The sequence below is a fragment of the Crotalus tigris genome, unplaced genomic scaffold, assembly GCF_016545835.1.
Source record: "Crotalus tigris isolate CLP2741 ecotype Arizona unplaced genomic scaffold, ASM1654583v1 scf7180000024461.5605484, whole genome shotgun sequence".
In the NCBI taxonomy this organism is placed as follows: domain Eukaryota; kingdom Metazoa; phylum Chordata; class Lepidosauria; order Squamata; family Viperidae; genus Crotalus; species Crotalus tigris.
In genome coordinates this window covers 1,493,497-1,520,000 of record NW_024100632.1, presented here as the reverse complement: position 1 = coordinate 1,520,000, position 26,504 = coordinate 1,493,497, and the positions used below count along the sequence as shown (strand labels likewise).

The window sequence follows — 26,504 nt, the reverse complement described above, 5'->3', positions numbered from 1 at the left end:
GGTGGAGGAGGACTGTGGGATCCTTGGTTCTCTCTGAGCTTAGCTGTTTCTAGCAGACATTTCATGACCTGCCTAGGTAACATCATCAGTGCTCTGATGCACTCATATAGTATTGATGATGTTACCTTGTTGGGTTCAAACTGCCCTAAACAGTTTCTGCTCGATGCCTTCCTCCATGGCTCAGCACTCTCCCTGCTAATTATTCTACCAGTAGATTCACCACCCATCAGTTACTTCACTCTTCCTTCATTGGGCTAAAAAAATCAGTATGCAAAAAAACTGGGCTGTTTTCCTTCTTGCAAAATATCCATACAATTTAGATCATTCTGAACTTGGCAAATTTCACCAGCCTCCTTTCAGCTTAGCAATTTTTCTTTCCACCTCTCGCCCAGCCACACGGGCAAAAATAACCTCCAATCCTTTCTTCCAAAGAGCTCTTGGTCCCTTTTTGCAAATCTTGGAAAATGCAGGGGGGGGGCTTAGTTTTTCTGGCAATAAAATGATTCGGGTGGGGGAAAAAATCCTAAGTCAGCAGGTTTCTGGGGTGGGGAGGTGTAGGGGGAGCCCCAAATTGATAACCAGGAAACAAATGAAAACTTTTTAAAAGCTTTTAATATTTCACACAATCCATCCTGCTTACCAATGTTGTAACCCAGGAACCTGTACGAAAAAAATAAAAATGTTGCAACATTAATTTTCAAAGATCGCTGTTTAAACCTTGCATGCATCAGATATGCACCGTTTTCAAGCATCTCGGCAAATTCCTGAATAGTCCAAGAAAAATTCAGTGACAGCGGCTGTAATTTCTATCCAGGTAGGACAGACTGAAGCCTACAAAGCTAACTCCTATTTTGGCTTCTGTAGGACAAGTGGTAATTCTTCTTTTTAGCATGGAGTTAATTGTCATCTTTCTGCTGCTGCGGAACATTGGTCAATGAGATCATCGCCGAAGGAAAAGTGGTGGACGAGGAAGAACGTTTTATTTATATATTTATTTTTTTAAAAAAGCTCCTTGCGTGTTTTAGCTTGGCAGCTACTGCATTACTTAGAAAGGGATGGGAGAGTCATCGGGAAGCTCACGCTGGATCCAAACTCAATGCTTTCTGACGTTGCCAGGTTGAACGGCAACTTTTAGAGATCTCGGTGACCCTCCAGATGTGTGGGTTTCCCAGAAGGCCCAAGCTGGCTGGACTGTGCTGGCAATTTCAGGAGTGGACAGAACCAGTCTGGAGCCCTGCGTGCCGTTTTGAGGGGGAGCAACTAAACACACGTGTGTCCTCAATAGACAGTGGTTCCATTTTGGTGGGGATGGAGGAACTATGAAAAGTTGCCCTGAAAGTTTACTTGAAGGGTAGCGATGAAGAAAAGAGGCTAAAAATGTGACCCCTTTGGGGAAGGTCTTTCAACCCTTGTTATTTGCCTTTCTTCAAACAGACACTTCCCAGTTACTGTTCTCTGCTCAACTTTTATCACTATTAGCAGGGGATTTATCACCTACATCTGGCTTTGGATTAGTTTCTTTCTAGAGTCCAGAAATCCCTGTCTTCATAAGAAGGGGATTGAAAGAGGTAAGATCGAGGGGCTAGCTGGGTTAGGCCAATAAGGCGTAAAGCCAGGAGTTTTCCAAAAGGCTTTCCCAGTGGGCCAGAATACTTTAGTCTAGCCCATTGCTCTCACAGAGAGTACAGTACTGTACCGTATTTCTGATAAATGCCTATCCAATTTCTTCTTAAAAGCCGCCAGGGAGGGAACACTCACAAGGCAATTTAAATTTAAAACTTTTAAAAAGAAAAACTTCCCCCAATCTGCACAAGCCTCTCCAAGCAAAATCCAAAATGGGTGAGGGTGGAGGATTTCCTTCCAGTAAAGGCAGGGGTCTTCCGACTTGGCCCTTGTATGACTTGTGGACTTCAACTCCCAGAATTCCTCAGCCAGGCACGCTGGGCTGAGGAATGCTGGGAGTTGAAGTCCGCAAGTCATACAAGGGCCACGTTGGAAGCCCCCTGCAGTTAAGGGGTCTGCAGAATCTCTGCTGGGTCTGCGCCAGGGACAGGAGGAGGCAGCAGCAGCCACAGGCTACCAATGTCAGGCAGATGCAAACAAACCACCTTGCAAAGCGCTGCGCTTACCAACACGACAGGAAGCAGAGCAGTTCCCAAAGGGATTGCAAAGGACAGAAGTACAATTCCACAGAGTAACAAAAAAGAATATTTTAAAATACTTACAGAAGTAGTTCTAGCTTTCTAGTCCTCAAGCCCGGCAAGCAGGAGGTCTTCCAGGCAGCTCCAGGAAAGCAAAAGCAAAAGAGATCTTGCAAAAGTCAGCCACTCTGCTTCCGCCACGTGACCAGGCACCAAAAAAAACTCCACTTCCGGTTTCTCCTCTCCGAGCCACGTGGCTGCAGAGGCCTCTTTTTGGTGGCGGTTTTGCACGTGTAACAGTGAGTAGCCTTTGTGAATGAGTCCGTTTTGGGGAACACTAAATAAACGTTCATACCTGGGGGAACTACCTGTATATAGTCATTCGTGTTAAAATTAAGAATAAGTCCCACTTGAATAACTGCCCCCTGCTTTTAATTAAACACCCAGTTGCACGTCCGTTGTATTTAAACATGGAGACCTTGTTGAAGAGCCACTGATGGACTCCGGGGCTCCCTTTTTTTCCAGGCACCCAGTGGAAAGGCTTTTTAAAAATAAAATAAAATAAACTCCTAGGGTTTTACTTTGCGTTTTTTCCAATTTATTGTGCACTTGAATAACCGCACCTGCTTTTAATTAAACAGCCAGGGGCATTTAAACATGGCGACCATTTTGAAGAGCCACTGATGGATTCTGGGCTCCGTTTTTTTCCAGGTACCCAATGGAAAGGTTTTTTAAAATAATAATAATAAAAACTCCTAGGGTTTTAATTTGCATTTATTCCAATTTACTGCGCACTTGAATAACTGCCCCCTGCTTTTAATTAAACGGCCAGTTGCATGTCCGTTGCATTTAAACATGGCGACCATTTCGAAGAGCCACTGATGGACTCTACGGCTCCCTTTTTTTCCAGGTACCCAGTGGAAAGGTTTTTTTAAATAAAATAAAATAAACTCCTAGGGTTTTATTTGCGTTTGTTCCAATTTACTGTGCACTTGAATAACTGCACTTGCTTTTAATTAAACAGCCAGTTGCATTTAAATATGGAGACCATCTTGAAGAGCCACTGATGGACTCTGTGGCTCCCTTTTTTTTTTACAGGCACCCAGTGGAAAGGTTTTTTAAAATAATAATAATAATAAAAACTCCTAGTTTTGTTCCAATTTACTGTGCATCCTGCTTTTAATTAAACATTCATTTGCTTGTCCTCTGCATTTAAACATGGAGACCTTGTTGAAGAGCCGCTGATAGACTCTGTGGATCCCTTTTTTTTTTTCCAGGCACCCAGTTCGCCACCTCCGCTTCAGCTCCCACAGTCTCATCACGGCCAACATCCCCAATGAAAAGACACCCCGAGGGGCCAGCATCACGGACAACGACTTGACTGCTCACCGAAGGTGAGAGCTGACCCTCACGGTGGTACTTTTTTTCTCAACCAGCAGGAGGCGCCCTGTGACACTCCTCTCAGGGTTGCTAGACTACAATTCCCAGCAGCCTTAGCTAGACAATATTGCGGGATGCTGGGAGGCACTCCCCCAAGTTGGCCTTCCTCAGTTTAAACCAAAGGTCTTCCAACTTGGCCCTTTGATGACTTGTGGACTTCAACTCCCAGAATTTCTCAGCCAGCATGCCTGGCTCAGGAATTCTGGGAGTTGAAGTCCACAAGTCATAAAAGGGCCAAGTTGGAAGACCCCTGGTTTAAAAAGGAAAAGAGAAGAAGCCGCAATGGAGGAGCGTTTGAGAGCTTATGGAGGCAGAGAGCCAGGGTGTTGTGGCCAAGCCAGGCAGGGGTTTAGGATGGGAGGGTAGCCAGCTATAAATCGCAAGAAGCTCTGGTGAGCAGCAAGTGGCTTGGAAGAACAAACCCAGCGTGATGGGTGAAGGGTGGTAAGATGTTCCAGCACCCATTATTATGGGTTGGCTTGGCTAAGGTTGATGGGGATTATATTCCAGCTGCTTCTGGATGGCTATTGGCCTCCCCTCCTCTTGGAATACAGAGTAGTTTAGCTTATCCAAATCCTGTTTTAAGTCTTCTCTCTTCTCTTCTCTTCTCTTCTCTTCTCTTCTCTTCTCTTCTCTTCTCTTTTCCCCTCTCTTCACCTTCCCCCTTCATTTCCCCTCCCCTCTTCTCTTCTTTTCCCCTCCTCCTTACCTCCTTTTCCTTTCTCCCCTCCCCTCCTCCTCCCACTTCCCTTCCCATCTGTTTCCTCATACTCTGAACTGACTTCCAGGAAGGTGAATACAAGACAGTTGACATATCTAGCCAGGGAATTCTGGGGATTGAAGTCCACATGTCTTATCGTGGCCAAGGTTGAGAAGCACTACTCTAAAAGTAGAACAACCCAGAACCATTATGGGTGCTCCTTCGAGCACATGGGCCTACTCTGAATTGATCTGCTTGCATTTTAACATCTCCTTGGCCCTAGAGAGGAACCAGAGTCTGGAGCAGGGGTCTTCAAACCTGACCCTTTTATGACTTGTGGACTTCAACTCCCAGAATATGCTGAAGAATTCTGGGAGTTGAAGTCCACATGTCGTAAAAGGGCCAAGTTTGAAGGCCCCTGGTCTGGAAAAACGTTCTTCAATCTGGGCAACTTTAAGAGGTGAGGGCCAATTCCCAGAATTCCCCAGCCAGCTTGAATTTGAAGTGCAGACATCTTAACGTTGCCAAGGTTGGAAAGTTGCTCCAGAGGGTTTTGAACTGCTGGGAACCAGGCTGGTTGAAAAGCACCCTGCTTATTTTCTTTTCCCTCTTCTCCCCTTGCTTCTCTTTGAACAGGCACAGAGGCATTATCTACGCCTACGAATTCTCCACAGACAGGCTGGTGGCAGAGAGCATCCTTCCTATCTGCCGCTCCTCTTACAACGAAGTGGCCGGCTACAGCTACAACATTGGCCTTGTGGTCCCCTATGACAACATCTAGGCAGGGTGGGAAGCAGGGAAGTCCAGCTGAGCTGGACCCTGGAGAAGGAGAGCCCCAAGGATGGCGTTCCTGGAGACCTCTTTGGAGGGCTCGGAAGCCATGGGTTGGCCAAGCAGGCAGCAGAAGAAGGGGGGGTGAACACATTGGGGTTCCACAGCTTTAATAACAGCGCTGTAGGAACATAGAAGAGATGGTGGCTAACAGGAACCATGATAGATAGTCAAGAATTAGGAGATGATAATAAAGGCTTTAGCCCAAGAATCAGGAGGTAGTAAGACATTGTAGCCCACATGTGCAGACACCATTCTGCGGGAAGGGAGGGCTTCCATTCCTTGCACCTAGATGAAATAGTTTAGTGCTGCCTTTCCGGAACAGGCGCTGACGCTACCTGCAACTTCTGGAGATCTTGAGAAGAAGAAAAGACTTTGGGAGCATTTTTCTTGTAAATAAAATATCTTTATTGAGTGTTGGTCTTGGGATGAGGGGATTGGTGTGCTTGAAAATGGCTGTTTTATTGTCAGGGGTGCTGGTTTGCAAAATCCCACATTAGGAGAGGATCCAGAGGCCATCCCAGTTGGAGAAAATCCTGCCACAGGTAAGTCAAGCATGTGTGTGTAAGTATCCTTTCTTCTCCAGCTCCACTGGCACTTTGCCTGATTGCACCAGGACTGCCGAAGCAGCAGCCCTCCTTAACTGCTGCCTGGGGCTGCTGGGAGTTGTAGTACATCTCTAGCTTGGTGCAGCATGGGGATCTTTGCCTGATCCATTCTCCATGCTAGTTTTTGCTGGCCTGGTCACAAGTCATCTTGTGGGGCCTCCTTGCTGGCTGGGCTAGGGCAGCTGCCAAACCAGCAGGGACAGCACCATAGGTATTCCTCTCAGCCATTGCAACATGGGCTGAGGATGATGGGACTTGGTGGCCAGAGAGAACTCGGGCAAGGCCTTAGCACATGAGAGTGTGCAGTCCTTGTGCAATCAGGAGAAAAGTGACTGGTATATATGGGCAAAAGGGTCTTTTCTGGGCAACTTTCAATGTCCTTATTTTCTTCACTCCAATTGGGCTAATCCAGCAGTTTCCCCAAAGGAATCTTTCAGGAACAGGAAGATGGTTTTGGTCTTCTGGAGGTATCCTGATGCCCCCATCCAGACACTTCCTTTTCTAGGAACTTCCTTCTTGAAAACTGTTGTTGAAGAGGCAAATTGTGACATGAGGGAGGGTCCCTGGATTGCCCATATATATACAGTAGAGCTGCAGAAGAAAGATGCACACGTGCAGCTAGATGTATAGTGTGTATAGAGCCAGGGCAGTGTTTTGCAAACTTGTCAGATGTGGGGGACTTCAACGCCCACGTAATTCTGGGAGTTGAAAGCCATCCATCTTAAGGTGGCCAAGTTTGAAAAAGACTGCTCTAAGGTTACCAGATCTGGGCTGCAAAAATATTTTAGGCCACTAGATGGTGCCAAATGTAATTTGCTGCCCTCTAATGGCTTTTTTTTCCCTTTTGCAGCCCAGAGCTGGTAACCTTAGTATGGCATACACCTTAATATATGGTAATATGTAGATATATAAACATATACTGTATATTAGGGGATATGCCTATTAACTGTATGTGCCTGTGTACATTGACACAGTTGCATACAGTCATCTAGGCCTAAGATCTATTGGGGCTTTCCTAATAGATCTTAGCCTATATTGCTCTGTGTGTCTGTGTATTTTAACACAGACACATAGAGTAATATAGGCTAAGGTCTATTAGGAAAAAAAGGTCCCAATAGATCTTAGGTGACTGTGTGCATCTGTGTTAAAGTACACAGGCACATACAGTAATTGGGGGGGGGGTGTGTGTCCCAATATAGTGGAATGAACCGGACACTCTGTGACTTGACTTTATACGTGGATCAGTGTGTGGGGGGCGGTGCTTGTGCTTTGGGTTTTTTTTTTTTTTTTTTTTTTTTTGCCGCCTCGCTTCTCATCCAAGAAGCTTCTTCAGTTCTGGCTGAATGGTGGGGGGGTGGAACGATTTATATTCTTTGCAGTCATCTGGTCGTTAGTACTCCGAAGGTTGGTCGTTAGCTGTCTGAGAGCCGTTGAAGCCACCTAGGGGCTTATCTGTACCCTCAGAGTCACCTGTATATTAGTGTGGAGATGGGCCTGGGACCTTCTTGGGACTGCTGCAAGGACCATGTTGGAGACAGGAGAGGTGGTGTCGTATCCCTCCCCCTCTGTCGAGAGAGGGCTGTTCGGTTTTAACACAAGATGGCGTCTTTGACCCCTCTTTCAAGCCAGGGGTCCTCTCCATCCAGAACATGGACTTTGCTGTCTTCAAGAGTGGCCTTTGTCTCTCAAATGCAGATGGACCGCTGTTCCAAATGTGCTTTTCCAAGAGGCAACTGGACTTCCTTTGTTTTTCCTTGAAGATGTTTCACTTCTCATCCATTAATCATCTTGGATGAGAAGTGAAAGTCTTCCAAGAAAAAACAGGAAGTCTAGCTGTCTCTTGAAAAAGGACCTTTGGAGCAAACCATGACCTGGCTGACTAAGAATCTCCACAGACAGATGAACTGCTGAATCTTGTCCTGATGGGTTTGTTCTCCTATGTTGTGCCATGCATTCATGAACAAAACAACCACAAGCGCATGGCACAACATAGAACAAACCCATCAGGACAAGATTCATACATCAACACTGAAGTATACAGAAAACCCAGTGTTTTACCTTCACTGGAGCAAAAACACAGAAGTCATCGGAGTCCTACGCCACTGGGCTGAAGGTTTACCTACCAGCAAAGGGGGGGAAAGAGGACTAAAACACATCAAAGAAGCCCTCAGAACCTGTGGCTATCCCAATTGGGCCTTCATCAAATCCAGACAAAGTTCCAGTAGGATCCTTTGTCCCCCCTGCCCCCAATAAGGACAAAACAACAACAAAGCAACATCAATCCATAAAATGCAGTAATTATCTGAAAAGCTCAGAAGAATTTTCAACTAACAATATACATGCACACTTTCAACCCCAAAATACACTAAAGCAATGTTTCTCAAAACCTTGACAACCTTTAAGACGTGTGGACTTCAGCTCCCAGAATTCCTCAGCCAGCATGCTCACTCAGGAATTCTGGGAGCTGAAGTTCACCCATCTTAAAAGTTGCCAAGATTGAGAAGGCAATGCTTCTCAAAACCTTGACAACTTTTAAGATGTGTGGACTTCAGCTCCCAGAATTCCTCAGCCAGCATGCTCACTCAGGAATTCTGGGAGCTGAAGTTCACCCATCTTAAAAGTTGCCAAGATTGAGAAGGCAATGCTTCTCAAAACCTTGACAACTTTTAAGATGTGTGGACTTCAGCTCCCAGAATTCCTCAGCCAGCATGCTCACTCAGGAATTCTGGGAGCTGAAGTTCACCCATCTTAAAAGTTGCCAAGATTGAGAAGGCAATGCTTCTCAAAACCTTGACAACTTTTAAGATGTGTGGACTTCAGCTCCCAGAATTCCTCAGCCAGCATGCTCACTCAGGAATTCTGGGAGCTGAAGTTCACCCATCTTAAAAGTTGCCAAGATTGAGAAGGCAATGTTTCTCAAAACCCTGACAACTTTTAAGATGTGTGGACTTTGGCTCCCAGAATTCCTCAGCCAGCATGCTCACTCAGGAATTCTGGGAGCTGAAGTTCACACATCTTAAAAGTTGCCAAGATTGAGAAACTCTGCACTAAGGCGGAAGCTTGTCCACCCCAAGGATAAAACACTCAAACACAAACTGAGCAATGCAATATGTGCAGTAGAATGTAACAAGACATGTATAGATCTCTACATTGGAGAAACAAAACAAACCACAATTGCATGGCACAACCTAGGAGAATAACTCCACCAGGACAAAGTTTAGCGGTCCATCTGCATTTGAAAGACAAAGGCCACTCTTTCGAAGACAGCAAAGTCCACGTTCTGGATAGAGAGGACCGCTGGTTTGAAAGAGGGGTCAAAGAGGCCATTTGTGTTAAAACCAAACAGGCCTCTCTCGACAGAGGGGGAGGGATGCGACACCACTTACCTCCTGTCTCCAACACGGTCCTTGCAGCCGTCCCAAGAAGGTCCCAGGCCCATCTCCACACTGGTCTGGGTGACCCCGAGGATACAGATAAACCCCCAAGTGGCCTCAACGGCCCTCAGAGAGCTAACGACTTACCTTTGGGGTACTAAGGACCAGATGACTGCAAAGAATATAAATCGTTCCATTCCCCACCATTCAGCCAGAACTGAAGAAGCTTCTTGGATGAGAAGCGAAACGTTGGGGCATGTATATATACATATATACACATGCAGAGACTTGTTGGCATAGTTTGTTTATTCCAGGAATAGACAAATTATGTCTCTCTGTGTGGATATATATACATACACATATATGTGCATATTAGCGTATTTTAGTAAATAGAACTATCTGTACGAAATGCTAATATGTACATAGAAGAATGCCTATATATATTACTACATAAAAGCTGGTATAGGTAGCCCTTGAGTTAAAACAGTTCATTTAGTGACTATTTGAAGGTGTAACAGCACTGAAGAAAGTAGCTTACAATTGCAATATCCTCGTGGCATGTGATTAAAGTTCAGAAGCTTGACAACTGACTCATACTTATGACGGTTACAGTGTCCTGGGGTCAGGTGATTGCATTTTGTGACCTGACAAGCGAAGTCAATGGGGAAGCGACATTCGCTTAAGAACTATGTAACTAACTCAACATTTGCAGTTAACAAATGTAGCAAGAAAAGTCATTAAATTGGGCAAAACTCACTTAACAAAATGCCTCGCTTAGCAACAGAAACTCTGGACTCAAATGTGGGCATTAAGTCAAGGACTACCTGTAATATATATAGCCATTTGCCCCGAAAGCTAGCTTACCATGGGCACCCCTTTATAATGGCACCTTTTGGTGTTTGGGATTTTATAACAGCCCAAGAAGCTAGAAGTAAAACACACAACAACTGCACAAATATATCAAGCATTACAACATTGCATCAAAGCAGAGGTCCTTTTACTGGACACTGGAAGGTTGGTCTTCAACTCAAGATGGGAATCCATGTGGCTGGTCCAGATGAGTCTGAACTTCGTGGATCCGTGGCAGTTGTTCCAAGAGACATGTGGCCCTCCCACCCACCCAAACAAGCTCACAGCTATCTCCAAAGCCTCCCACCACCCAGTTGTAGCTATTCCACCGCCGTCAGCAGCAGAATGCCATGGGTTCCAGCGTCAGGAAGCAAATGTGCATCTTGGTCTCTATGTTGATTCCTTCCCATATCTGGCGTCAGAAGGAAAAAAAAAAAAAAACAAGAGTTAGAGAAGACAATTTCTGATCTTGCAAATCTTCAGTCGTACTTCAAAAAGGAGCAAATGTTACATTCCAGAATGACTTGGCCTTAGATTTTTCCCAAAAATAGCTGGTGGGAGAGAGATTCACTCCAAAGGGGATGCATGGACTCCCCTACCTTTGCTTGGTCCTGCCTGAGGTGGCTTCCTCTTGTGAACCTTTTGCCCTCCTCCCTTAAGGAGGACTCTTTTCTGCTTTCCTTGGGCCAGTTAACCTAACCCTACCACCCTTGTAACGTTCATAACATCTTTCTCCAATTTCAAGTTGAGATGAAATAGCCCACTGAGCAAACAGGCACCAGGGTTGTCTACTCCTACAGAGCCGAAGATAGTTGGGATTCCCATCTTCCGTTCTGGCTCCTATGCTTGAGAAGCCACAAGGCCAGGCCGGGAAAGACAAACATATGGCTGCAACTATTCTGTGGTTTGCACAATTGATGAATATAGATTAGCTATGAAAGTCTGTAATGAATCATCACTTCCATTTATGGATATAGACGTCCTGTAAATATATATCCTGCATGTTTTCATATTTTTTTTTTAGCTTGTCCCTTTAGAATTTGGTGCTTTCTTTTTTTGTATTTATTAATTAGAAAAAGGAATAAAAGAGGCTGTATTTTTTTTTTTCTTTACACAAGACTCCAGGGGGCACTTGGAAGGGGGAAAAAAGTCACAAAAAAGTCAAAGCCTGCCTGTTTTTTACATGGGTTGCATGAAGGTTTGTGAACTTTTATTAATAAAGTTGCTAATATTTCTGCAAGTCTTTTTTATATCATTTGGCCTGTACATTTATAGTCAGGATGACACAACGTAAGGAAAAAGAGGCAAGGAGGGAGAAGGAAAACTTAACACACTGGATAACGTCTCTCAAATTATTCAACCAGTGAGATATCACACACGAGTATTTTTATTCGAATGGGTATATGATGGCTCTGCTGCATTCATTTCACTTTTAGCAGCAGTTATGTTACAAAAAGCGTTTTTTTCTATTTATGATACATATAATACCACCACCTTTCTCCATGGATTACAAACAAAAAAAGATATTGCAGGGAGGGAAAGAGGGGGGGAGGGATGAAACAGAGAAGAGATATAAAGAGATGGCTAGACCAATGGATAAGCAGGTGAAATATAGATGAGATAAAGAGATATAAAATGTGAAGATATAGACAAAAGAGAGATACACAGATGAAAGAGAGAAAAGGTGGATAAAGAAAAGATATAGATGAAATAGAGATGGATGGATGAGATAGATTGATAGATAAATAGATAGACAGACAGACAGATAATGAATACAAAGAACAAAACAGTAGCAGAGGCAGAAAACCTGTCCGGATGTTGCTAAACTACAACTCCCAGCAGCCTCAGGCCAGAGTAAGGGATGCTGGGGGCTGTGGTCCAACAGCATCTGGAAATCTATGTTTGGCACCATCTCTAATTTTCTTCTATCGTGCTCTTGACAAAGATTAGTGAATGAAAGAAACTGACATGAGGATCAAGATGAATCCCCCTTGAAGGCACCAAGACCTTAGCCAAGCTCTTCATCGTTTCTCCTCCTCAGGTTTTCCAATATTACTTGGGGGATCTCCATCTTCTGAAATGCTCAGTGTAGTTGCTTCTAAAGTTGGCCTGTGTTGTGTCAGACCTGGGCACAGCTACCCAACCTTTATGATTGTGGCATTAAAATCCAGAGTGGAAAGACACCCATCTGAGAAAGTCCTCAGTGCATCCTCAGAGCCAAACCAAGGACCCAGGTCCTACGAGCAAGGAATTCATGTTGCTTCCAAGCAACATCCTTTGTGTAGCCGTGGAAGCCAGTTATGTGAAGGTGTGGTATCTTAGCACACTTACATCCCCCATGGAAGACAATCCAATCAAATATAAAATCCCAGCCATTTGAAAGAGAAATGGCAATAGACCAACCTAAGGTTGACCTTCGGGAAGATAGAGATGGTTAGCAAAATGGGAGGTCAGCTCAAGAAACAAGACCACATCAGAATGAAATTTAACTAGGCTACCCTTGGCATAAAAGGAAGGGAGAGAAAACACCAGGCTTTCAAGATGCTTTCAGAGCTGATCTCAATGCGCTCTCCTCTGCCTCTGCGCACGCACAGGCAAGTTTATTTTATTTTTTAAAAAACCTTTCCACTGGGTGCCTGGAAAAAAAGGGAGCCCCAGAGTCCATCAGTGGCTCTTTAACAAGGTCTCCATATTTAAATGCAGCTACATGCAACTGGCTGTTTAATTAAAAACAGGGGGCAGTTATTCAAGTGCACAGTAAATTGGAATAAATGCAAAGTAAAACCCTAGGAGATTATTTTATTTTATTTTTAAAAAACCTTTCCCTTGGGTGCCTGGAAAAAAACGGAGCCAGAGTCCATCAGTGGCTCTTCAAAATGGTCGCCATGTTTAAATGCAACTGGCCGTTTAATTAAAAGCAGGTGCGGTTACTCAAGTGCACAGTAAATTGGAACAAACGCAAAGTAAAACCCTAGGAGTTTATTTTATTTTATTTTATTTTAAAAACCTTTCCACTGGGTGTCTGGAAAAAAACGGAGCCCTGGAGTCTATCAGTGGCTCTTCAACAAGGTCTCCATGTTTAAATGCAACGGACATGCAACTGGCTGTTTAATTAAAAGCAGGTGCAGTTATTCAAGTGGGACTTATTTTTAATTTTAACACGAATGGCTATATACAGATAATTCCCCCAAGTATGAACGTTTATTTAAGCAGTTTTCATAAAAAAGAATTAATTCAGAAAGGCTACTCACTGTTAGACGTGCAAAACCGCCACCAAAAGCGCCTCTGCAGCCACGTGGCTCGGAGAGGAGAAGCCGGAAGTGGTTTTTTTTTTGCCTGGTCACGTGGCCGCAGCAGATTGGGCGATTTTTGCAAGATCTCTTTTGCTTTTGCTTTCCTGGAGCTGCCGGGAAGACCTGCTGCTTGCCGGGCTTGAGGGCTAGAGAGCTAGAATACTGCTGTAAATATTAAAAAAAAAAAAAAAAAAAAAAAACCTTTGTTACTCTGTGGAATTGTACTTCTGTCCTTTGCAATCCCTTTGGGAACTGCTCTGCTTCCTATTGTGTTGGTAAGCGCAGCGCTTTGCAAGATGGTTTGTTTGCATCTGCCTGACATTGGTAGCCTGCGGCTGCTGCTGTCTCCTCCTGTCCCTGGCACAGACCCAGCGGAGATTCTGCAGACCCCTTAACTGCAGGGGGCTTCCAACGTGGCCCTTGTATGACTTGCGGACTTCAACTCCCAGAATTCCTCAGTCAGGATGCTTTAAGACGGGTCTTCCAACGTGGCCCTTGTATGAGTTGTGGACTTCAACTCCCAGAATTCCTCAGCCAGGATGCTTTAAGACGGGTCTTCCAACGTGGCCCTTGTATGAGTTGTGGACTTCAACTCCCAGAATTCCTCAGCTAGGATGCATGGCTGAGGAATTCTGGGAGTTGAAGTCCATAAGCCATACAAGGACCAAGATGGAAAATCCCTGGGCTAAGGGAATTAAGTCTAGCCTCACAAAGAAGAGGCTTCGGGGAGACCCAATAACCATGTTCCAATCTTTGAAGAGGCAAGAGGGGATTGATTTATTCGCTGCAGCACCTGAGGACAAGAAGCACTGAGTGGAAGCCCATCGGAGAGGGGTCCAACCTGAAAATATGGAGGGATTTCCAGACAGGGAGAACAAATAATCAGCGAAAGAAGCTTGCCTGGAATTGTAGATGCTCCATCACTGGAGGCTTTTAAGAAAAGATTGGACAAGAATAGAATAGAATAGAATAAGAAGGATGAAGAATAGAATAAATAGATTATAGAATAGAATAAAAAGGATGAAGAATAGAATAGAATAAATAGATTGTAGAATAGAATAGAATAGGAAGGATGAAGAATAGAATAGATAGATAGATTATAGAATAGAATAGAATAGAATAGAAAGGATGAAGAACAGAATAGAATAAATAGATTGTAGAATAGAATAGAATAAAAAGGATGAAGAATAGAATAGAATAAATAGATTATAGAATAGAATAGAATAGAATAGAATAGAATAGAATAGAATAGAAAGGATGAAGAACAGAATAGAATAAATAGATTGTAGAATAGAATAGAATAGAATAGGAAGGATGAAGAATAGAATAAGAAGGATGAAGAAAAAGAATAGAATAGAATAGAATGAGGAATAGAATAGAATAAGAAGGATGAAGAAGAGAATAGAGATGATGGAGATCCTCCCTCATCCAGGTCAGGGTTGTCCCAGAGGTGCTTTTTCCAGGAGAGATCCGAACTCAAGCCTTGCAAACTTCGCCATCCACCCCTCCGATTTCGCCCAGCCTGCAGCCACGGCCGCCTTCCCGAGCCTGGGGCTCCCTCGCGGGGCGGCCGTGGGAAGCGCACGGCCAGCGGCCGCTCCTGGGTTCCCCCCGCGGCGGGGACTCCTCCTCCTCCGGCTGCATCAGAGCCTACGCGGGCGGGCCTGGCACTCGTCCCGCCGGGAAGAACCGCTCGGACCATGGCGCGGCTCCGGCTCCCGGTGCGAATCCTGCCGCTTCTGCTGCTCCGGACGCTCTGCGCTCTTTCTCCCCCGCGCTACTTCCCCAGCCCTGGCGCGGGACCCACCGACGGCTGCTCCGTGCTGCTGGACCCGGTGTCGGGGCAGCTGAAAGTGGTCCAGGGCTGGGCACCGGCCGCCGTCGCTTGGGCCAACTTGACCGACGGGATCCGCGAGAACGGGTAGGGACCAGGGACCCCCCCCTCCTCCCCCTTCCTGGGGTCCTGGGTAGGGGGAGAGGCGCAAGGGGGGGGCTCCGCGGAAGGCTTCCCCCGTTGTGACCTGGCGAGGCGTCCGTCCTGCTTTCCCCCCCCCCCAAAGAAATCGCAGAATGACAAGAGTTGGAAGGTCCTTGGAGGTCATCTAGTCCAGCCCACCAATTTCAGACCGATAGCTGTCCTGTCTCTTTTCGGAAAGTCTCCAGCGGTGGGGTGGACCGATCATTTTCATATGACAATAACAAGCCCCAAAGGGGGGGGGGAGAGAGACAGAAGATCCAGAAAATTAAGAGAGGTATAGAGGGGGGGGGAAAAGACTTCTCTTTTTTTTTTCAACAGATTTCTGGAGTTAATTTTTGATTTAGTAAATTTCAGTCCACCCATCTGACTCATACCACGATTCCAGCTGCTTACAGTATGATAAAAAGTTGTTGTTTTTTTTAAATAAACTTAGACTAAAAAGTTAAAAAAGTAAAAAAACCAAGATGATGGGCAGGCTGGGGGGTCAGAACCTTCAGTCACCCCCCCCCACCTGATAATTACATGATTATTGTCTCTCTCATAAACACTTTTCAAGTCTCTTCTTCCCTCCTTCCTTCCTTCCTTCTTCCTTCTTTCTGCCACCCATTCTCTCTGGGCGGCTTGCAATTAAAATTTAGCATTTAGCATTGAGACTCACAATTAAAACTGAGCCCTTCGTTTTCAAATCCATAAATTATGATCTCATGTTGTTTTTCTTTCAGCAAACATCCTATAAGGCCTTTCAAGAAAAGACTTTTTTGGGGGGGGCTATTTATTCATTTCTTACATTTTCGCTAGCTATTTTCACTATCTATTCTTCCACCGTGGGCATATCCTGATTCTTCCATCCTTTTGCCTAGCAGAATCTTGTTGCAAATAGGTAGTCAAGGACTACCTATATATAAAGGCCATTCCTGTTCCCCAAAATATCCTCTCCCTCTTCAATATCCTATAAATCCATATCTTCATGGGATAACTGGTTTGGATGACAAAACCTGTTGTTGTAGTTCAGGTCGGGTGGGGGGGGGGGAATGGGCAAACCTTCTTATCTTCCTGCTCCTTAAGCTAGAGAAAACTTTGATTCAGCAACTCCTGATGCACTTCCTGTGTTATTGCAGTTCCTTAAAAATTAACTGGGCGAGATTTATGTGCAGATGTGTTCCTCGAGGCCGTTTTGTCCAGGGACAATGGTTTCAAAAGTTAAAAGGCTTGATAAGGTGTGCTGGATAAAGAAAGAATCCAGGGACATTTTGAGAGATAAAACCTTGAATGTGGATTTGAAGGGAGGAAAGTTGGAGGCATGACTCAACAGAAGAGGGGAAGATGTCAAAAGGGACTGATTAGCAGCAGAGAGGGGGAAGAAACCCCAGCGGTTCAATAGGGTTCCTTAGGGATGATCCCTCACTGAGGGCTAGAAGCTTGAGGTCAACGCAAAGTGTATTGGCGAGGCCACGTAGAAAGTAGGCAAGCAAAATATGGTTACTGTGCCAGGAGAGACAAGAGACAAGAGACAGACAAGTGAGAGAAGAGAAACACACACACACACACACACACAGAGAGAGAGAGAGAGAGAGAGAGAGAGAGAGAGAGAGAGAGAGAAACACAAAACAACTGGATGCATGTGGAAAGACTTGGTCAGAAATTTTAAGGGGGTTACTACTGTGCTATGAAAGTAAAGGGACAGATTTTTATACAGTAGGGAGAAGTGAACAGGCAAATTTTCATGCTGAGGACTAGCAGCTTGCAAACCAACCCAAAGTGCAAAGGGGAGGGCCGTGTAGGAAAGCACGCAAGCAAAAATGCGGTTGCTGTGCCAGGAAAGACAGTTGAGAAAAGAGAACAACACAGACGCACACCAACATGGGAAGACTTGGAATACAGCAGTGAGCATTGAAAAGACAGGTTTTTCACACTGAGGACTGGAAACTTGAAACATACCTTTGCAGCACCAGGAGAGGATAATAAGAGAAATGCATCCTTTTCTTTAACTTCTTGGTGGCCTTCTTTTCCTCTCTCCTTCCCAGCTGGGCAGCGCTGGAATTAACCACCAATGAGAAATATAATGACAGCATTCAGGCTTATGCAGCCGGGGTGGCTGAAGCCACGGTGTCTGCGCAGGTAAGCTCACAATGAGAACAAGCTGCAGTTGAGTTAAATATAAACCCTAGTGCCTCACGCCGGCGCATGTTGTAGCTTTTCCCACATTTAGTCTGGGGAAGGGACTGGCAGATACATCCAAACCTGGAGGAGGAGGAGGAGGAGGAGAAGGGGGGAGACTCTGAAACCTCAGGATGTACATTTAGCCTTGTCAATGTCCTTTTTTTAATTTCATGTGTTAACAGCTGGTGTACATGCATTGGATGAACACCATGGTTAGCTACTGTGGGCCTTTCACCTACCAGACGAACTACTGTCAAAAGTTGAAAAATTACCTCGAAGCCAACTTGAATTGGATGGAGGAACAGATTGAAGAGGCAGGGATGGACTCTGTCTATTGGTATCAGGTATATATAATAATAATAATAATAAAGTTGGAAGGGACTCCAGCTTGAGACTCTAGAAAGAGTGCAGAGAAGAGCGACAAAGAGGATCAGGGCACTGGAGGCTAAAACAGAAGCAACGGTTGCTGGAATTGGGGATGTCTAGTTTAATGAAGAGAAGGACGAGGGGGGACAGGATAGCAGTGTTCCAATATCTCAGGGGCTGCCACAAAGAAGAGGGAGTCAAGCTATTCTCCAAAGCGCCTGAAGGCAGGACAAGAAGCAATGGGTGGAAACTAAGCAAGGAGAGAAGCAACCTAGAACTAAGGAGAAACTTCCTGACACTTAGAACAATCAACCAGTGGAACCACCTGCCTCCAGAAGCGTGTTTTCTTCAAGGCTATCTCCTGTGAATGATGTCTCTGTGTTGCCCATCCAAATGTCCAGGTTCGCCTTGTTCTGCTGCAGTTGAAAGGTCTTGAAGACGGCTACAGTGGTCAAATTTCTTTCCCGACCGGCAGATTCTCTGTCGCCTCCTTCGGCTTTCTGTAAGTCCCTTTCGAAAGGCAGAGAGGAAGGGGAGGAAGTATGCCTGTCTGGGGAATTCTGGGAGTTGAAGTCCACAAATCTTGAAGTTGGCAAGGATGGACACCACTGGGCTAAAACGGGGGAGGAGACAAGATAGTCATTTGTCTGGAATGGTGTAAGACAGGGGTCTTCAAACTTGGCCCTTTGATGACTTGTGAACTTCAACTCCCAGAATTCCTCAGCCAGCGTGCACGCTGGCTGAGGAATTCTGGGAGTTGAAGTCCACAAGTCATCAAAGGGCCAAGTTTGAAGACCCCTGGTGTAGGATCTCCAGCCATGGGCAGGGGATTGTGACTAGAAGACCTTTAAGGTCTCTTCCACCCTGTTATTCTATGTTCGGTGTTCTGGGTGATGAATTTGTTGTTGTTGCATGCAGATTGTAGCCTCTCTTGAACTTGGAGATGGCCTAAAAGTTGCTCGTGTTGATCTAAAGGCTTATCGCTTCCAAGATAACGATGGAGCCTTAAGTAGACACACTGGGTCAGAAGCATCCTTCTCCTTGCCCTGAAAACTTTCCGGGAATTTGGGATTGCATAAACAAGCAGGGCAGGCTGCAAATGGACAACTAGGCAGAAAAATATTTTGCTTAATTGGAGGAGACAAAGTAAACTAAGAGCTAAGGAGAAATTTCCTGACGGCGAGAAAAATTTACTAGTGGAACAGCATTCCTCCAGAGGTTATGTGTGCTCCATCATTGGAGGCTTTTAAGACAAGATTTGTCTGAAATAGGGTTTCCTGCTTGAGCAGGGGGTTGGACTAGAAGACCTCCAGGGTCCCTTCCAACTCTTCTCTGTCATTCTGTTATTAAATATTTTAGAGGGACAGGAGCCATGGATTTAATTCACGCTTGGAAACCTCTATTGTGTACATACAGTTTCTTCTTAGGATAATCCTTCTGATTATTCCTACTTTGGAATAATCTACCTTTGAGAAGATCTACCTTACTGATTTGTTTTAAGACTATTTGTTCAGTTGGATCCCACCTTTATTATTTATTTTATAAACAATGCAAGGCGTTGAACATACCTAATACTCCTGCCCTCCTCCTGTTTCCCAGACAGCAACCTTGCGAAGTAAGTTGGGTTGAATGAGGGGGACTGGCCCAAAGTCACGCAGTTGGCCTTCGTGGCTCAGGCGGGACTAGAACTCAGAGTCTCCCTGTGATTGGCCCAAAGTCACCCAGTTGGCTTTCACACTAAGGCGGGACTAGACCTCAGTCTTCCTGTGATTGGCCCAAAGTCACCCAGCTGGCTTTCATACTAAGGCGGGACTTGAACTCACAACCTTCTGCTTTCTAATCTATGGTCTTAACCACTAGACCAGTGATTCTCAACCTTTCTAATGCTGTGACCCCATAATACAGTTCCCCATGTTGTGGTGACCCCCAAGTGGGTGTGGCCACCAATAAGAGGGAGTAGGACAGCTAGGGAAAAGGGAAAAAAATGGCGGACAGCATGGTTTGGTGACCCCCGTGAAATGGTCATTCGACCCCAAATGGGGTCCCGACCCACAGGTTGAGAACCACTGCACTAGACCAATCTTTCTAATCCAGCTTATCTGCAATGACCATTCTGCTTTATGTAAGCTTGTTTAGATATTTTTTTAATCTGAATCCTAAAAGATAAGCCAACATTATTCCCTCCCTGATAAGTGAAGGAAGACTCTTGTTTTCTGGGATGGAATAAGGTCTCCTGCCTTGGGTGGGGGGCTGGACTAGAAGACCTCCAGGGTCTCTTTCAGCCATGCGATTCTGGGATTCTTTCTTTTTAGCTTGTTCCAGCTGGGTGGGGATCTGGAAGATCTGGAATCGGCCTTCAATAAACCTAAAAAGGAGGATCATCTTGGTTCTGGCTCCTGTTCAGCTCTGATCAAACTTTTACCTGGCAATCATGATCTCCTTGTCTCACATGTCACCTGGAATAACTACGAAGCCATGTTGCGCATTCTCAAAAAGTATACCTTGCCATTCCGGACTTTACCTCACGGTGAGTAAAAAGTGTGGAAAATTGAAAAAAGCGAAACGTTTAGAACAAAGAATAATAATGGCTGGAAGGGGCCTTGGAGGTCTTCTAGTCCAGCCCCCTGCTCAAACAGGAAACCTTACTTAAGCAGTGACTGAACACTACCTGTATTTTGTGAAGGGGAAGGTGGCTAGAATATGTGGGTGCTGACAGGATGTTTGCGTTATGTTCTTCAGGTGATACCACAATTCCCGGTCACACCCAAGCTTTCTCTTCGTATCCTGGCACTATTTTTTCCGGTGATGATTTCTACGTCTTGAGTAGCGGATTGGTAAGTGGTGTCAGTTGTCGGTTTCTTTTGGCTCTGCTTTGGTTTGGACAAAATATAGCAGTGAAACCCAATCGGTTGGTTGCTTGTGGCAAGTATTTACATGCGGTCCTTGACTCAACCATTCATTCACTTACAACATCACTGAAAAAAGTGACGTAGGACCAGGTCCTCGCCTTTACCACCAGTGCAGCCTCCCCGTGGTCATGTGAGCAACATTTGAGTATTGTGGCAACTGGCATATATTTACAAGGGTTGCCGTGTTCCAGGCTCACACGGTTGCTATTTGTAACCTTTCCAACGGAGGAAGCTGGATTCGCTTCAGAACCCCATGTTTTACTTAACAACTGGGGCAAAAGGTTGTGGAATTGGATGCAAGGCAACGCCTTGTTTAGCAACAGAAATTCTGCCCGTGATTGTGGTCATAAATCAAGGACTCCTTGTACATGTAAGTTGCTGTCCGTAATCCTGAAGCAGAACCAGCCCTGGCCCAGTGCTTAATCACTGTCCAGGGTGCTGAACCAGTTTTGCTTTCCATACAGGCCAAATCCCAGGGTCCCTTGATGTTATGGATAGTTTGGAAACTGTAGCCCCCCCTCCCATTCCTTTATCTTAAGTTTGAAGAATTCATCTTCAGGGAGGCGTGGGTAGATCTTTCAAAAATAATTGAACGGAATGACAAGATAAGGAAGAGAGCCACTTTGGTCTAGTGCAGTGGTTCTTAACCTGTGGGTCGGGACCCCATTTGGGGTCGAACGACCATTTCATGGGGGTCGCCAAACAATGCAGTCCGCCATTTTTCCCCCCTTTTCCTTAGCTGTGCTACTCCCTTTTATTCTATTGGCTTTTGAAAGCCAATAGAATAGACTCTCTTGAATATAGTCTAATTCTATTGGCTTTCAAAAGCCAATAGGAATTGTCCAGGCTGTCTCTGCCCTGCTGAGCCCGCCAAAAGTCCCATTCTGCAAATGGTGCTGCACCAGTTGAGTAGTCCTCAATTTACGACCGGTTGAGTAATCCTCGACTTACGACCGGTTGGGGGTCGCGGCATTAAAAAGGTTGAGAACCACTGGTCTAGTGGCTAAGGCACTAGGCTAGAAAGAGGGAGAGCGTGAGTTCTAGTCCATCTTTAACCTTGAAAGTTGGCTGGATGTCTCTGGGCCAATAACCAGGAGATGGTAAGTTCTAGTCCCTCCTTAGGCATGGAAGCCAGCTGGGTGATTTGGGGCCAATCACCAGGAGACAGGGAGTTCTAGTCCTGCCTTAGGATGAAAGCCAACTGGGTGACTGTGGGTCAGTCACCAGGAGAATGTGAGTTCTAGTCTTGTCTTTGGCTTGAAAGTTGACAGGGGGACTTTGGGCCAATCACCAGGAGACTGTGAGTTCTAGTCCTGCCTTAGGCACAAAAACCAATTGGGTGACTTTGGGCCAATCGCCAGGAGACTGTGAGTTGTAGTCCCACTTTAGGCATGAAAGCCAACTGGGTGACTTTGGGCCAATCACCAGAGACTTGAGAGTTCTAGTCCCTCCTTAGCCATGAAAGCCAGCTGGGTGACCAACAATGTTGTTGTGGTGTTTGCCACCTTGAGTTAGTTGTAAAATTAATAAAGGCAGGATGACAAATAAATAAGTAACATCCATATGATCTAAAGGGAAGAATCCCTACGTGGGCCTGACTGTTTAATTCCTGTTCAAGGGGAGATGCTCACCATGTATTCCTCTTGCAGGTCAGTCTGGAAACTACCATCGGAAACAGCAACAGTGACCTTTGGAAGTTCATCAAAGCTGACAACAGTGTGTTGGAATGGTTGCGCAACATTGTGGCCAATCGGCTGGCGAGGACTGGAGAAGAATGGGCGGCCATCTTTGAGAAGTTCAACAGTGGCACGTGAGTTGGGGTGCTGAAGAACAACTGTGGTGTGGTGAAGGTCATGAGTTTTGGGGTGCCTCTATCTTCACCCCGTCTTCTAGTCCTACTCTACTTACTACAGTGTCTTCTCTGTCCATCCCAAAGGTGCTTTTTCAGGAGGCCACTGGACTTCCTTGTTTTTCTTTGAAGACATTTCCCTTCTCATCCGAGAAGCTTCTTCAGCTCTGACTGGATGGTGGGGAACAGGAGGATTTATACTCTTTGCAGACAGCTGGTCATTTGCCTCCTTTCAGAGAGTCCTTGAGGCCACTTGGAGGTTTATCTGTGTCCTCAGGGTCATCTGAGTGGTGCAAATGGGCGTGGAGCCTTCTTGGAACTGCTGAAAGGACTGTGTTGTGAACTAGAGATAGATGATCCCATAGCCCTCCCCTTTGTTTTCATTTTACACAGGTACAATAACCAATGGATGATTGTGGATTATAAATCTTTTGTGCCAGGCACGGTTGCTCCCCAACGTGGCCTCCTGACTGTGCTGGAACAGCTTCCGTAAGTGTTGCAAACTCTATTTTAATCAAGGAGAATATCTATAGCTCAGGGTTGACATGAGGAGTCCTTGGTGCTCTCTGAGCTTGGGGGTTTCATTATGCAAACTAGGTAACACCATCAGTGCTAGAAGGGATGGGGCTTTGGGGAGGAGGAGGAGGAGGAGGAGGAGGAGGAGGAGGAGGAAGAAGAGGAAGAAGAAGAAGAAGAAGAAGAAGAAGAAGAAGAAGAAGAAGAAGAAGAAGAAGAAGAGGAGAAGGAAGAGGAGGAGAAGGAAGAGGAGGAGGAGAAGAAAAAAGAAGGAGAAGAAGAGGAGGAGAAGAAAAAGAAGAGGAAGAGGGGGAGGGGGGAGGAGAAGGAGAAGAAGAGGAGGAGAAGAAGAAGAAGAGAAGGAGGACAGTGGGGTCCTTGGTGTCTCTGAGCTTGGTGTTTTCTTGCAGACGTTTCATTACACAAGTTAGGTAACATCATCAATGCTAGAAGGGAGGGGGGTTGGGAGGAGGAGGGGGAAGAGGAGGAGGAGGACTGTAGGGGTCCTTGGTGCTCTCTGTAGCTTGGTGGTTTTTCTTGCAGACGCAAGAAAGCATTGCCCAGCTCTGGGGTGAGGGACCACTAGGCTATGCTTCCTTAGCTCCTAATTGACATGGGTTTTCCAGAAATTCTGGAAGGTACCCTGGATAAGAATGCAGAAGGGGCCCTTGGATAGGATTCCTCTGATTTGGGCTCCTCTTTGGGCTGGGTGAACAATTCCAGTTTGACACCCTTTGTTATGAGTTGCTCCCTTCCCCAATTTCAGGAAAAGGAGCCCCCCCCCCCAATTGGTACAATGCACGCTGGTTCCTTTTCCCTTTTTCTGTCTTTCCAGGGGAATGGTGATTACCGCCGACAAGACCGAGCTGTTGTATCAAGAAGGCTACTGGGCAAGCTACAATGTGCCGTAAGGATTTTCTCCTCCTTCCTTTCCATTGGAGGTTTGGAGGGATAAGGATTTGCAACTTAGAAGGTGGAGCTCGCATTTTCCATGCTGGAGGCTCTGGAGAGACCCAGAATCGAACTGAAGAACACAGGCGTCCAAAGGAATAGCTTATCAGCCAGAGGCCTCAGTGCTGTCAATTCATTCTTAAAACAATGGTTCTTTTCACTTAGGTATTTCCAGGATATCTTCAACACCAGTGGTCTCCCGGCATTGGTTCAGAAATATGGGGACTGGTTCACCTATGAGAAGAATCCCCGAGCACGAATTTTCCGGCGCAACCAAACTCTTATACGGGACATGGATTCAATGATCCGACTGATGAGGTTAGACCTTTGCTTGTACTGCCCAGAAGTCTGCCTAAGGAATGACCCTTGGGTAATATTTCTGGGGGACGGGAGGCACATATGACAAGAAAACACTTACGTATAAGTAAAGTGGTAAAACCAAGGATAAATGTTGCCTTAAGGAGTTCATAGAATCATAGGATGTAAGAATTAGAAGAGACCTTGAAGATTGTCTAGAGTAGCCTTCCTCAAGTTGGCAACTTTAACAGGTGTTGACTTCAACTCCCAGACTTCCCCAGCCAGTAGGTGTTCTGATGGAGGGAGGGAGGGGGAGAGAGAGAGAGAAAGAGATGATGATGATGGGTGGACGGATGGATAGATGAATGGATAAATAGATAAGTAGATAGGTAGGTAGGTAGATAGATAGGTGGGTGGGTGGGTAGGTAAGTAGATAGATAGATAGATAGATAGATAGATAGATAGATAGATAGATAGATAGATAGATAGATAGATAGATAGATAGATATAGAATGGATGGATAGGTATGTAGATAGAGATAGATAGATAGATAGATAGATAGATAGATAGATAGATAGATAGATAGATAGATAGATAGATAGATAGATAGATAGATATAGAATGGATGGATAGGTATGTAGATAGAGATAGATAGATAGATAGATAGATAGATAGATAGATAGATAGATAGATAGATAGATAGATAGATAGATAGATAGATAGATATAGATGATATATGATAGGATGGATGGACGGACAGACAGACCAACCAATAAGAGCCCGGGTTACACGTGCTGTGCTCTTCATCTTGTGCCCAGGTTCAACAACTTCCCTCACGATCCTCTCTCCTGGTGCCAAGGCTGCAGCCCACCCCAGAACGCAGAAAACGCTATTGCTGCCCGCTCCGATCTCAACCCTGCGAACGGCACCTACCCCTTCGGGGCCCTCCACCCGCGGCGGCACGGGGCCACCGATGTGAAGGTGAGGAGCGATAGCTGATAGGAGGGAGAGCTTGGATTCCCTAGCGGGTTTTTTTTTTTTTAATATATTTATTTAGCTTGGTCTCGGATGCTTCTAGCTCATAGCTTGCTAAAACCAGAGCAGTTCCCCCTAAACCAAGCTGTGCTTTTCTCTTTTGCAGGTGACTTCTTTCGAAATGATGAAGAATTACAGCTTCCTGGCGGCCAGCGGGCCTACTTGGGATGACCTCCCTCCTTTCCAGTGGAGCTCTTCTCCGTATTGCAATATACCTCACATGGGACACCCGGATCTTTGGAAATTCTCGCCCATCCGCGTTCGCTGGGCCTGAGGTCTCCAGGCTTGGATTGTAGGCCTAATTCTAGCTACCTACCTGGAGCTTTTGGGGTGCAGATTCCACCCAGGGGCTGGCTTTCTGGAAAGCACGGGGAAGGCCTTCTTCCTTTTTGTTCTCAGCAGCTTGAGCAGTTCACAGTGAAGAAATAGAACAGCGGGTCTGTGAATGCTGCAATCCTGTAGGGCAGTGGGATATGGGAGGAACTTCACTTCCTGCAGAAAACGCATATTGTTTGCATTTAAACATATTTTAAGTTCCTAACCCATCTGGCTTGGGGGGGGGGGAAGCTTGGAAGTGCTAGCATGCAGAAAATCCTGAAGAACAGATTTGCGAGTTGAAGGAAAGAGTCTTCCCCAAGAGGAACAAGTCCCAAAGGTGTTTTTTCAGGAGGCAACTGGACTTTCTTGTTTTTCCTTTGAAGATATTTCGCTTCTCATCTGAGAAGCTTCTTCAGCTCTGACTGGATGGTGGGGAAGGGAAGGATTTATATTCCTTGCAAACAACTGGTCATTTGCATTCTTCCATGACTAGACTAGACTAGACACTAGACTAGACTAGACTAAACAGAGTTGGAAAGGACTTTGGGGGTCTTCTAGTCCAACCCCCCGAGACTCCATATCATCCCAAATGGCTGTCCAGTCTCTTCTTAAAAACCTCCAGTGATGAAGCACCCACAATTTCTGGAGGCAAGCTGTTCCACTGGTTAATTGTTCATACTTTCAGGAAGTTTCTCCTTAGTTCTAGGTTGGATGTCTCCTCGATTAGCTTCCATTTTCCCCTTGCCTTGTCTTCTGGTGCTTTGGAAAATAAGTTGACTCCCCCCCCCCCTCTTCTTTGTGGCAGCCCCTCAAATACTGTGGCACTGCTATCATCTCTCCCCTAGTCCTTCTTTTCTCTAAACTTGGCCATACTCAATTCCGGCCAACC

General features: G+C 45.5%; 1 protein-coding gene and 2 long non-coding RNA genes across 3 annotated transcripts; 2 read left to right on the top strand and 1 right to left on the bottom strand.

Moving 5' to 3' along the window:
* Nucleotides 1-594: 594 nt before the first annotated feature.
* Nucleotides 595-2,357, bottom strand: LOC120303288. Its single transcript, XR_005555397.1, has 2 exons — nt 2,226-2,357; nt 595-660 (listed from the first exon to the last, which is right to left on the bottom strand). It is a non-coding gene; the product is annotated as an uncharacterized LOC120303288 (long non-coding RNA).
* Nucleotides 2,357-5,531, top strand: LOC120303287. Its single transcript, XR_005555396.1, has 3 exons — nt 2,357-2,440; nt 3,419-3,535; nt 4,918-5,531. It is a non-coding gene; the product is annotated as an uncharacterized LOC120303287 (long non-coding RNA).
* Nucleotides 5,532-14,851: 9,320 nt separating this feature from the next.
* Nucleotides 14,852-26,070, top strand: PLBD2 (phospholipase B domain containing 2). The gene is made up of 12 exons (XM_039332623.1): nt 14,852-15,157; nt 17,239-17,332; nt 17,557-17,718; nt 18,142-18,242; nt 20,053-20,267; nt 20,480-20,574; nt 22,299-22,459; nt 22,892-22,987; nt 23,850-23,921; nt 24,131-24,283; nt 25,081-25,243; nt 25,404-26,070. The coding sequence occupies exons 1-12, from the start codon at nt 14,937-14,939 to the stop codon at nt 25,569-25,571; spliced, it is 1,701 nt and encodes a 566-aa protein (XP_039188557.1). The 5' UTR covers nt 14,852-14,936; the 3' UTR covers nt 25,572-26,070.
* Nucleotides 26,071-26,504: the final 434 nt, after the last annotated feature.